This window comes from Microtus ochrogaster, chromosome 8, assembly GCF_000317375.1.
Source record: "Microtus ochrogaster isolate Prairie Vole_2 chromosome 8, MicOch1.0, whole genome shotgun sequence".
NCBI lineage: Eukaryota > Metazoa > Chordata > Mammalia > Rodentia > Cricetidae > Microtus > Microtus ochrogaster.
The window spans coordinates 18,660,418-18,673,752 of NC_022015.1; the positions used below are offsets into that span (position 1 = coordinate 18,660,418).

General features: G+C 51.8%; 1 protein-coding gene across 2 annotated transcripts in view; it reads right to left on the reverse strand.

Annotated features, from left to right (window-relative positions):
- The window catches only part of Gsg1l (GSG1 like), a 205,189-nt gene that overhangs the window by 79,894 nt on the left and 111,960 nt on the right, over positions 1-13,335 (reverse strand). For both annotated transcript variants that reach the window (XM_026781551.1, XM_013347743.2), the window contains exon 3: positions 1,994-2,146. In XM_026781551.1, the coding sequence (XP_026637352.1) occupies positions 1,994-2,146 (153 nt within the window). The remainder of the gene's footprint in view (positions 1-1,993; positions 2,147-13,335) is intronic.

The window sequence follows — 13,335 nt, forward strand, 5'->3', positions numbered from 1 at the left end:
TGGTCTCGAACTCACAGAGATCCGCCTGCCTCTGCCTCCCGAGTGCTGGGATTAAAGGCGTGCGCCACCACCGCCCGGCGGGGGTGCCTGTTTTAATCTCTGCTATTTCTCATTTTGGTTTCCACAGCAGCCTCCCTGTCTCGCTGTGGCTAGGATGTGCCTAGGATGGTGAGACACTCCGTATGTGACAGGCAAGCACGGCCACTGAGCTATAGCCCCAGCTTCCTTTTATCTTTTATTTAAAAACAGAGTCTCTAAGTTACACAAACGGGCCTTGAACTCAGTCCGTAGTCCAGGCTGGTCTTGGTACTTGTGATCCTCCTGCCTCAGCTTCCACAATAGTTGGGATGACAGGCCTGTACCCAGCTCCCTACGGTCATGCTGCTTGGTTCCATCCAGGCCCCACCCTGAATTCAGAACTCATCCCCAGTACGAACCTGATCCTGTCACTCCTTATCCCCTTGCTCTGAACAGCTCACTGACCTCTGTGCGTGCAGGACGAACCTGGGAGGCCTCTGTAAAGCAGCGAGGTACCTCAGCTCTCCAGCCTCTCCTCAGCACCTTTCTCCTCCTGTCTCTGCCTTCCTGCCATGCATGGCTCCTTCACACCCCAGCTTAGCATCACGCTTCCTAGGGAGGAGTGGATGGCCCTCCCGCCTGGGACAGAGACGTACCCAGGCCACATTATGAAAACATCACATCTTTCTTCAATGCAAAAAAAAAAAAAAAAAAAAAAAAAAAAAAAAAAAAAAAAAAAACCTTCCTATGAGCAAGTCTTCTTCCTTCATCCCCTAAACTCAGGCCAGTGACTAGAACCCAGCAGACCTTCAGTGGATGCGGACTGAACAAATGAATAAGACTGGAAAGGGCAGGAGGGGTCTCAGCCGGGAGCAGCAGGAACTAGACAGAGCCAGATGCTGTGCTAGGCTATCGCTAAACCCTTCCCCTTTACATGGACGTGGTGCATTTGATCTGGGGAGCAGGCTCTAACTTGTTGAGTTCAGCTCTCTGTTCTTTGAGAAATCCCTCTGGTTTCTATACATACCTCAATTAGAGGTGATTATGTCCCTTGTCAAAGGCAGTTCTTCCAGTGCATGAAGAATGGGATTGTCGGGATTATAGAAATTCAATTTGCACATGGTCTTTTAGGAACAGATGCCTTACAGAGGCCAGCCAGCATGGCTGGTCAGCCCCGAGGACAATGGCCACACTCTGGAGCACTCTCTGCTCCGCACTCTGGGACCTGGATACCATGCATCTAGGGCCAAGGCCCTGTCTTGGTGTGCTTTCTCCATCTCTCTGAGTCCTGGGGGTGGGGGCGGGAGCTTCTTCCTCACCACCTCCATAAGGGGAGGTCCAAGGCAGAAGTCCTCACTGCCGATGAACTCACCTTTTGTTCATCCTTCTCCTTTCTTCTTTCCTTTCTTCCTTCCTTCCTTCCTTCCTTCCTTCCTTCCTTCCTTCCTTCCTTTCTTCCTTCCTTCCTTCCACCTTCCTTCTTTTCCTGGCCCCCATGGCGAGGGAAGGAACTTGGATCTTTATGCTCTGACACTAAGCAGCAACCTCAGACAGAAGGGATCCTTCTCTGCAGCCCTGTGGGACCCCCCTCCATGTACCCCTTTTCTTCACCTCACTGTCTTGTCCTCCTTTGTAGCCCTGTGGGATCCCCTCCACTTACCCCTTTCTATCACCTCCCTGCCTCATGCCCAAACCCAACATACATTCCTGCGGCACCACACATTCATGCTAAGCACCACACGGCTGACCCTGGGTATATATGTGCGCTTGTCACTATAAAGCCAGACTCTCGTGCCCAGCATGCTGTGGACATTTATAAATGGTAGGGTCTGGGCTCAGAAGAGATGCAGTAGCCTGTGCTCTTCCATCCTCACAGAGGATGTTCCCAGGCTCCGGTACACAGCATCCCTTGGGGCTGAGCCAGGGGAGATGAGCAGTTGCCCCCCCCCCCCGCGCTGCTCTCCACACTCCTTACCTGAGAGCACCGTGAAGACGGCAGCAAAGGCGTTGAGCTTGAGCCCGTCTATGACGCTGCTGGAGTGGACGAGCTCAAGACACATGAGGCTGAAGCCGACCACCAGCAGAAGGATGTAGAGCACCTCGGAGACCACTGATAGCCACAGCACCCCTAGAGAGCAAGGCAGGAGCAGGTGAGAAACGGTCCGCCCTACGCAGCCAGCACACCCACCAAAGACAGCAGGTCACTGCAAACCCAAGCTCAGTTCTAGGTTTTCCTGTGCTGTGACACCCTGACGGCCCGGTGTGGGGTGAAGATGACACTGAAGGCATAGAGCAGGGCCCCTTCATCTCAGCCCTGAGGGTCACCCTACTGCAGACTCTACATGGGCAAAGTTTCCATTGCTAAGTCCACTGGGGGAGGTTCTCTGTTACCTGAGCGACAAATGTCCCTAATCCCATTACCTGACCTCAAGCCTTGCCTGTGCCTTTACCTACCCTGCACTCTCCCTTGTACCCTGCTCTACCTCCTTCTAGAAACCAGCACTGCCAAGTCTGTGGCTTTGGCCTGTGGTTCTTCCAGGAGCTGCTGTGCTGTGCTGTGAGCCTGGACATGGATGATTGATCGACTTTGATCACTGGCCTAGAAATGATCTGTCACTGCCCTTTTCTAGGACTCTGAGCATGATGTCACTGAGATGGACCAGGAGAGAAGCTCACAGGTGCCAGTGAGAAAGATCATCTGGCTTCAGCCCTTCCTAAGGGATGCCACTCCTCAGCCCTTCTAGGTTTTGCTGTGTCTTCTGGGTTTTCCCGTATGGATCCATCTTGGGCGACTAGCACTGCTACCCAGTTTAGGAACAGCTGTGTTTTCCTGTCCTTCACCGTCACCCCCTCCTCTTCCTGTCTGTCACTTGCATGGCGCCTGCTTTCTTCTGGTCTCTGGTTTCCTTGACAACCCCGTCCTGGCACCTTGTCTTAAGCAAGCAGTTCATGTTTAGCCAGGCCAAGCTTCTCGCCACCCAACTCCGGGGCTCAGGAGCCAACTCTGTGCCTCAGTTTCTTTTTCTATAAAGTAGGGGTACTACTAAGAGCTGTGGTGCCAGCACTGGGGGAGAAGTAGTTTCTGAGTACCATGTAACACTCTAGTTCGCCAGTGAGGGACCTGGTCACTGATCCGCTGATGCTGTCATGTGCACAGAGCATGCACATGACTCGTGGGAATGGAGCCCAGGGGTTTCCAACTGAGGTCATCAATGGAAGATGGAGTCAATGGGGTGAGATGAGCTGGTGGGTCCATGGAAGGGGCAGTATAAACAGTAGGAATGGAGACCCACCCAGCATGGATTCCCACCCACACCACACTGATGTGTTTGGCGATTATGAATCAAGTCTGGCAGGTTGGCAATAAACCCAAGACCACTCCGTTCTGTGAGAGCTGGCCACAAGATGGTTGTAAGAGCCAGTGGAAAAGAGAAACCTGGCTCAAGGTTGGGAAGATGAAGACAGTCAACGGTCAACTTTATACAGTCGAGAGCCGCCTGGGAAGAGACTCTCAGTGAGGAATTGCTTGAGTTAGGTTCGAAAGAGGATGTGACTATGGGGGGGTTTAGTTAGTTAGTTAGCTAGTTAGTTAGTTAGTTAGTTAGTTAGGTCAATTGAAGTGAGAAGAGCAGCCTAAACGTGGGTGGCTCCATTCCTTGGGTTTGGTTCCTGAATTGTATGAGGAGAGATGAGCAGTCGGCATGCGTGTGTTCATTCTTTGTGCTCGGCTGTGCACGCCCGTGTGACCAGCTGCTTCCTACTCCTACCTCCAAGGATGGCAGAGCTGGGCTCTGAAGAGACCAACGGTTCTGTCTTTGCCCAGGAACCTCTGGGGATCCAAGGGGCCTGGGATCAAATCCAGGCTGTTTCACTGGCCATGAGAGGCCCACTCAGAACCTCAGTGATCTCTTCTGTGGAATGGGCTCTGGAAGGGGGATCCAGGAAGTGACTGCTCCCCAGAGAAATAGTCATTGCAGTCCTTTAGGAAGGGAATGGCCTCAAGAGACATGCGTAGAGGATGTGGGGATACAGGAGGACAGGAGGGTAGGTGCTCAGCCGAAGGATCGTGTCTGACCCGTGGTGGCACCATTGGGAAGCAGTATCTCAGAGCTGTGTCAACCAGGGCCTTACTGCCGTCCTAGCTGCTCAACCTCGCTGGAGGGCACAGAGGGAAATGCATGTTCTGGTGGGTAAACAGAAAAGGCTCCAGGGATCTCCAAAGCCCTCTATGGGCACTGGGAGATTGGTGGGACCTCGGTGTCATTTATTGCTGGGTCTGAAACTTAGCATGACAATTACAATGTCTATTATTATGATTTTGCTTGTGTTTCATAGATAAGGTCTTACTAGATAGCCCAGGTTGGCCTGGCACTTGAATCCCCGCTTCCATAGTGCTGGGATCAGAGTGGTGTGTCACTGTGCCCAGCCTGTTATTATTATTAACTTCTTTGACTTAAATGGACGGAGCTTTCTTGCATGTGCTTCAGAGCCCAGTGAGAGGATAGCGAGCTGAATCTAGCCAATCCCCCAGCCTACTTCTGGGGTACAAGTGCCAGGTTCTCTATCCTCACCAAATCAGGGGTGCTCCCCGCTGGCACTTTATCCGGCTGCCTAGTGATGCCCTGGCTACTAGTACCCACTCTGCCCCCAAGGAACCAACCCCACTCCCAAGAGGCAAATAAGAATCCCCCGAAGCAGTGACTGAGATGCAGGTGGCACAGCTCAATTTCCTCAAAAGATCGAAATATTGAGTTGAACCAGAGAATGAAGAAGCAGTTCTAAAACTTCTCATTACCTCCGTCCAAAGGGTCCTTAGTGGTACTAACAACGCATTCTTAAAACCTTTCTAATGCTTTTCAATTTGGGGTGTAGGGTGAATATCAGGGTCTCATGAAGTCTGCGCTGGCCTCCAACTTGCTGTGTAGCTCAGGATGGACTTGAACTCCTGATCCTCCTGCCTCCACAACCCAAATGCTTGGATTTCAGACATATATCGCCATGCCTAATTTTATGAGGTGCTAGAAACTGAACCCAGAAATTCATGCTGGGCAAGTCCTCTACCAACTGTGTCACATCCCAAGCTCCTACTGGCCACGTTGTAGAAGGAGGCTGAGGCTCGGGCCCACCATGCTGGTGATTCTCTGTGGATTTCTCTTCTACCCCACCTCCTCCCTCCGTGCCACCCAGACATCCTCCCACGTCTCTACTCAGGTCTGCATCCAGGGACCTGAGCTGCTGGACCCATGGCTCAGCCCTCAGGGGTAATGGGACACTAGTGTCTGCCCACTCTGCCCCGCCCAGGACTACCTATGCTGTGTTCTGCCTTCTTGGCTTTAAGCATCCTCTCCTGGCTAGGGCGGCACCAGCTCTCCATTGCTGTCAGCCTTTGGGGACATTAGAGCCCTCCACTCCATAAAGGGAACTGCTGTGTGTCATTTGAACAATTCGCTGCCCCCAGGAACTGTTCCATCAGAATGGCTCCCTCTGCTGTTTGGAGTATCTCCACCTCTCAAGGACCCTCCCTGGCTCATCTTTTTTGTAGGGGGGTCAATCCTGGTCTTCAATCAGATCTAGATTCAAGTCAATGGTGCCCGTAGCATCTTGACCAGCTATCCAGAGGCACCGGGCACCGGGAACTGGTGAAGGGGAGTGCAGAGGCTCAGACCCCACCTGACACCCCAGGACTGGGAGCTATGTACTATAAATAGCTGCTGCAGCCACTGTGAAAATCAGCAGGAAGGTATGGCAAACAAACAAAACAGGATGACCATGTGACCCAGTTGCGCCACTCCTGGGGTGGACCCAAAGGAGTCCAACTCTGCATGTCACAGGGACACCACACAACAGTGGCCATTGCTCTTCGAGCCTCAGTAGATACACACAGAGCCAGCAGATGAGCAGATAAGGACAACGTTGTTGCATATGCATAGAGGAGTACTATTTAGCCATAAAAAAGAATGGAATGATATCATTTTTAGGGAAATACATAGAACTAGAGTCATCAGGTTAAGTGAAATAAGCCAAACACTTTTCTTCTCGTTATCAGAACCTATATTTCTATTAAGTAGAAGGGAGACTGTGGAGGGTGCCAGGAGGGGAGGGAGGATAAGAGAAGGGTAGAATTGATGGAAATACATTGTTTACATGTGTAAATGTCATAGTAATTCTTATTTACAAATAATATACACTAATTAATAGAGAGAGACAAAAGAAAGGCACTGGCAGAGGGGACTGCAGACGGTGTGGATAGACGCTCAGGTTCAGATCCCCCATCTTCCTTTTGCACACACACACACACACACACACACACACACACACACACACACGGAAAAGAGAGTTGACTTTGGGGAACAAAGGTCAGTGCTGGGATAGCAGGTGTTGGTGTCTGGAGGACACAGAGCAGCCGGTGGGAATAGTAAAGTGGTGGGAGACAGTAGCCCCCTGGGGGACTGGGGACAGAGGGGAGCAGCAGGTGCCTTGGTGATGTGGGAGAGACCTGTAAGCAAAGACGGGATGGGGCCGGTCCCCGAACTTGCCACTAATGGCTAGATTTGCAGCAGGGAATGGGTGACCTTCAGGGGCAGAAGGAATGGAAAGATTTCTCATCAGGTGGGGCCGAGCTGACAGTTAATCCTGTTAGCTGCACTTCTTGCCTTTTTAAAAAACAGCTTGGTGAGGTCAACTCTGACCCGACACTGATGGGATTGATGGGTCTGCAGGAATGATTTCCGTTCCCTGCAGTGTCTCCCCAGCTGAGAGCCAGCCAGGGTCGGCTCCTCACTGAGCTCAGAGACACCTGGGGGAATCCAGCCTCAGCCTCCGGTGACCTTGAATGGGGGTCACCTCCGTCCCTGCTGCTCTCATTTGAGAAGTGGACATGGTAGCCACGGAGCCAGAACGACAAACAGTGCAGAAGTCCCTGTGGATCCCATGGGCTTGCTGCTGCTGGTGTGTGTGTGTGTGTGTGTGTGTGTGTGTGTGTGTGTGTGTGTGTGTGAAAGTCAAGTAGGGCCATTGCTGGTGAACAAGTATAATAATTAACAATTATAGTCAAGGGCTGGAGAAATGGCTCAGCGGTTAAGAGCATTGCCTGCCCTTCCAAAGGTCCTCAGTTCAATTCCCAGCAACCACATGGTGGCTTGCAGCCATCTGTAATGAGGTCTGGTGCCCTCTTCTGGCCTGCAGGCATACACTCAAAACAGAATATTGTATACATGATAAATAATTAAATATTAAAAAAAAACAATTATAGTCAAGCCTCGCTCTGAGAAGGAGGGGATGCCTCCCAAGAGCTGTGTGGACACAGCATGCCCCTACCACATACCTGGCCATGCGGGCTTATGGGGAAGAGTGACCACCTCTTGATGGAAGGAGATGCCATCAAAAGGCTTGTTTTTACAGTAAACATGCTTTTAAGTAGAGTTCACACTAAATAACATGAAAGTCAAGCAACATGTCTGGGGCGTGGTAGCTCATGCCTCTAACCCCAGTACTTGGGCTTGGGGAGGCAGGAGAATCAAGAGTTCAAGGTCATCTTCATCTACACATCTGGCTCAAGCCTAGCTTGAGATGCACAAGATTCTATCTAAAATGTAATTAATTAATTAATTAATCTATAATGAAAATCAGGGGGTAGGGAGAAGGTTTAATGGGTAAAAGTGTTGACTTGAGGACTTGAGTTCGAACCCCTGGCATCCACATAAAAAACTGAGCACAATGGTACATGTCCGTAACTCCAGCATTGGAGGCCAGAGGCAGGTTGACTCTGGGGGCGTGCCAGACAGCCTAACCCAAAGGGTGAGCTCCAGGTGCAGGGAGAGACTCTGCCCTCAAAAGATGGAAAGAAACGGTGGAGAGCAATAGAGGAAGATGCTCAAGCTCCTTTTTTCACCTCTGCATTCGCATGCCTGAGTTCTTTCAACACCACACACAGGAAAATGCAGAGTGGGTATGTAATCACCCTCATTGCGCCACACACACACATATGTACACACACGCTTGTGCGAGCACACACATGCACGTGCACGCGCGCACACACACACACATGCATGTGCGCGCGCACACACACACATACATAGAACGGTAGATAGGTATGCATCCTCACATGCACCGCCCACATATGGAAAGTATAGATTGTAAACACATTTAGTGAATATCCTTAGAAGTACGTCACACCATATGTATCTGTATATTCTCTGTCTCTGCCTGACTGTGGGTGTGCTGGATTCGTTAGGGTCAGCATCACCACAAGCAGAAGAGTGACATTTTGTGATGGAAGGACAGTGATAGGAGTTTTCAGTTTAATTGTGTTCTCATGGGACCAGTGCTACATATGCCACCATCATTACACAGGTTGATGGGGCCCAGCAAGGTCACCCCAAGGGGTGGGGAGGAGCCCGAGATTGGGCCAGCAGCCATCACCATGTGAAGCCACAGTCCCTGGGTCATGAATGAAAACCAGGTCATAGTTATCAACGCTAAGCGCAGGTGGAGGAACCTGGGCAGGGGACACCTATCAAATCCCAGTGTTCCCACGTGAAAGCGGGGACTCTGCACCCACTTTCTGACCCAATGTGAGGACTGGTAGCTCATTGGTGAGGCAAGGGCTAGCACCTCTCTGTCTGCACTTGCTAGATGAAGCCTGAGCTGTTCTTACTAGGATTCTCAGTGTTCCTGGTGTGATGTCATCCAGCGGACCCCTAAAGCCTGAGACAACAGCCTTAGACAGATAAAATCCTTGAGAGCTCAAAGGGCAACTGTTGCAAAGTCACAGGGAACATAAGACCCCAAGATGCGATGGTGGGGGAAAAACAACCTTCTTCCTCAAAATAAATAAGTGAAAAAGAATCCATCAGTTTACTACACTGGATCAATAAGGCCCAGCACAGTGGCTGTGGGCTGAGCTGGGCAGCGTGCCCTGACGCCAAGCATGTTAAATCATGTAAATGACACAAGCCGGTCTGCTGGGGCTGGGAACGGCTCAGTGACAGCTGCTGCTTATGAAATGTCAGTGTGGGGGGATCAGTGACCAGAAGGCGTGGGCTGCCAGGAAAAGGCCGGAAGCCTCGCAGAAGCAGGAGGGGGAGTCTGGAGTCACCTGCAAATGAGACGCTTCCTGTCCACAGCCCAGCTGGGATGTACTGTCTCAGAGCAAGGCAGAGGCAGAGCCAGGCTGGAGCTCCGTGCCCCCCCCCCCGCCCCGAGCTGTTTTCTGTCACATAATGGGAACATAAGGGTGGGCTTTCTATTAGCAGCCAAGGGACAGAAGTTTGGAGGAAAGGGGTATTCAGTAGGGGAAACTGAGAGAGACCAAAGGGCCTAGCAGGCTCAAAGGTTCATCTGCTGCTGGGGCCTCAGCTTCCCCCTTGGGAAAGCCAGGGCTCTCTCATGCAAGCTGCCAGCAGACAGAATCCAAGCGGCAGAAATGTCTTGTTTGGCCCACACAATATTTTTAAAAATATCCACACTCATTGTCAACATTTAAAAATAAGAAGCGCCTCATCAAACTCCAGTGTTCTGAAGTTCATTTGCAAACTGGGTGGGTGTGGCATAATGAGCCCGCATCCTCACATGGCCACAGAGGTTGGGCCAAGTGAAGCCAGGGTTACCTCCTAACAGAGCTCCGACAGGGGACACAGACCACACCGGGCACCTCAGCTCTTCATGGCTCCTCCCTGAGTTTATAGCCCACATGATAGGGCTAACTCTGACACTACAGGGGCATGTTTTTTTTTTTTTTTCTGTGTCTGGTTATTGCTCAGTTGATCATCCACACACACTGGATCTCCCTAGATAGCCCAGGCTGTCTCAAATCTGTGACCTTCCCACGTCAGCCTCCCAAACTCTATGATTGCAAGTGCACCCCGACTCCTGACTCTGGACGCAGCACTTCAAGGCTCTGGGTGAATGAAATGGGGCAGAAAAACAGGTTCTCTAGGGCATCAAGAGAGTGTCACACAGGGCTGGGGGTGGGGCTCAGCCGTAGTGAGTACTTGCCCGGTATGAGCAAGGCCCTGGATTCCAGCTCCAGCACCAGGAAGTTTCCAGAAAGCAATCCAGCCCTTGTGACAGACATTTGGACTTCACACTGTGAACTTCATCTGTAGATGCATCCATGCTGTTTTAAGCCACCAGGTTTCTTCAAAGTCACCTCCTCCAAGACACCCCTCCGGCCCACCCTAGCCTCAACAGTGGTGCCAGGGAGAAAGTGGCTTGATCCTTCCTCTTGGTGTATCCTCTAGGGGAAGAGCCCCAGTACACAGGAGGTCTCCAGGAATCCCCTCTCCTCTCTCATCAGCGACCACTGAACAAACTGCTTTGTCTCTGACAATGCTCTCCCTCCTCGGAGGCCACAGTCCCTGTCACTTCTAAACCATCTCCGGCAGATGTGCCCTTTAGAATGGGCGCTGCTGGAGCTGAGGACAGTCGCACAACATCTGAGGCCTGTCATTGTGACCTTGGCCTTCAGCACCAGATGCCAGCAATTGCTCTTTCTCTTCAGGCCTCAGATGCTGACTTGGGGAACACACCACTGCCTCACGTGCTGGGACTGGATGGTGGGGAAGAAGGCAGGAGATCACAATGCCAACGTTGAGTTCTGGCCCTCCAGCCTGCTCTTGGGTCACCCAGCCTCCTGTTTCTGTCTGTGACAAAGGCCGGCAGAGAATTTCAAGGAGTCCTGAGGGCAGGCCTCTGGGCTTCTGTGGCTTTGTGCTCCTTCCCCCGACTTCTCCTGTTCCTCCTTTCCTTTTGTCCTTTTCTGTCTCAATTTTTATCCCCCTTTTCTCTTCACAGCCACCTATGATATTCTTAAATTTACAATTCAGTGTCATGGTTATATTTTTAAAGAATCAAGATCCTTTTTGAGACTTGGCCAGGCCAGGACCACATTCCCTCAGCAGGCCACAGTGTGAACAGACAGGTCGTTCTGAGTGACCGCTGGAAGAAGCCGTGTGAGAGAGGAAGAGCAGGTGTGCACAGTCAGCGATGGAGCTCAGAGGCCCTTAGGGAGTTGGGGGATGAGGCCAGCAGGGTATGGTGGGAAACTCCCTGGACCTCGTGGACATCAGCTGCTCCCATGCCACCTGCTGCAGGTCTAGAGTGGCGTGGCTGTTACTGGGGCGGAGGATCGGAAATCTTCCTTGTCCTTGTTAGTGTTTGCTTGTTTGTTTTTGTCCACTTGACATAGCCGGAGTTATCTGGGAAGAGGAACTTCAGTTGTGAAAACACGGCCATCACATTGGCATTTTCTGGATGACTATTTGCTGTGGGAGGGTCCTCTGGGTAGTGACACCTGGGCAGGTGTTCCTGGGCTGAGCAAGCCATGGGGAACAACCAGTAACCAGTGCTCCTCCGAGGCCTCTGCATCGGTTCCTGCCTCTGGGTTCCCACCCTGGCTTCCCTCGGTGATGCCTGTAAGGTGGAAGCGCACGCCAAATAAACCCTTTCCTCCCCAAGTTGCTGTTGGTTCTGGTGTTCATCACGGCAACAGAAACCCTAATGAGGACATCCTGCAATCCAGCTCAACGCCTGCTTGCTGTGCGGTCTACACGAGTGACCTTGCCTCCCTGAGCACTATAGCAGAAATTTAGTGAGACACATGAAAAGGAAAGCCCAGGCTTGGCTCTTGTTGGACCTAGAATCTTCTCACTGCCCCCTTTTTCAGAGGAGAGCATAGAGACTGGAAGAGAGGGTGGGGTAGAGAAAACTCAAGTCTCTGGTCCCAGGAAGCCAGGTAGAGTGGGCAGCAGAGGACATATGGGCTATCTAGCAGCTGGAGGCCAAGCCGGCTATGGCCTCTGCCCTTTGCCCCACTGTGACCCTCTTACTGTGACCTGATGGATCCAATCCTTCCAAGGCAATGTCCCTCCTCACTAACCTGGTCTGAGAAACAGAAGCCACTGTGCCTGTTAGAACTGAGTTATAAGTGGCTCCCTCAGGCTTGTGTTTTGGGCAACTTCCCCTAGGTGGTTTTGGGAGACCATTGAACCTTTAGGAGCCAGGCCTTAGCCACAAGTAGCTCACTAGGATGAGGCCTTTGAAGGTAATACCTGCCCCTGGTTCTGGCCTCCCATTGAACTTGAGGCCCACCAAGATGTGAGCAGCTTCCACCGTACAGTTCCGCCATCATGAATTCATCAACTGTGCCTTCTCTGCTGCAATTGGTGGAAATGCTCTGGAACCATGAGCTAAAATATGGTTTCCCTCCCTTTGGTTGTTTCTGTTGGTGTTTTATCATAGCAGTGAGGAAAGAAACTGAAGCAGAAGAGAACCACATCCCAAGCCTAGATCCTGCATCAGCACCATAGGCACAGAAGAAATGGACCTGGCCCAGCTCCCCAGGAGTGCCAAACTAAACATGTGGGTCCCACTCCATCATGGCCATTACTATGTCAGCCAGGAGAGCCAGGCACCATAGCTGCACTCAACAGACAGCAAGCATGCATCTTCATCACCACCCTGTGTGCGTGAGGAAACAGAGGTTAAGTGCCAAGCCCAGGACTCCAACCAACAGGCAGCAGAGCTGGGACTCCCTCCAAAGGGAAGGGACAGTGTTGCGGTGTGCATGCTGCTTCCTGTGCCTAGAAGCATGTGGGTGAGTGACCTAAACCTTGCAGGGCCTGGGCTGCTTTATCTGATTGACAGAGCCTCAGTGGGGCCTTTCAGGAAACAACAAAATACACAAGAAGGTTGCCAGGACACAGGGAGCAAAGGCCACTGTGGGGAAGACTGCCGAGCTAGTGGAGCCAGCCTGGCGGTGAGGACAAGAACCAAGTGACTGACCTTGCTAGAGAATCCCCAGGGGGATTCTGCCACAAGGGCAAGAGGAGAGCCAGAAAACTTGAACTAGACAGATGAGGAAGTGAAGGCTAGTGATCTTGAACTCATCACTGTCGTCCCGCCTCCTCCCCCCCACCCGCTCTGCCTCCCCAGTGCTTGGATGATAGGCAAACCCACCATTCCTCACTGATAGATCAGGATTATTCTGGTCCAGGGGACATTGGCCTGGAGGGAAAACAGTACCACTGTGTGAGTGTGTACGCACACATGTGTGTGCATGTGCAAGTGTATGTAGGTGTGTGTGTGTGTGCGTGTGTGTATCACAGGGAGGGGGATCCGTCTGGCCTGTCAGCCACCCTGTGCCAACCCTGGAAGGAGACAGCATCCTTCATCATGCCCTCTCCCTGCCACCCCCACCTGGACCACAGGATCCCGGCTTTATCACTCTGGTAGGGAAGTTTAAAAATATCCAGACTCCCCAGCTTAGAGTTTGCTCTCTCATCTGGAGGCACCCACAAAGCTTTTGCCAATAAAAAC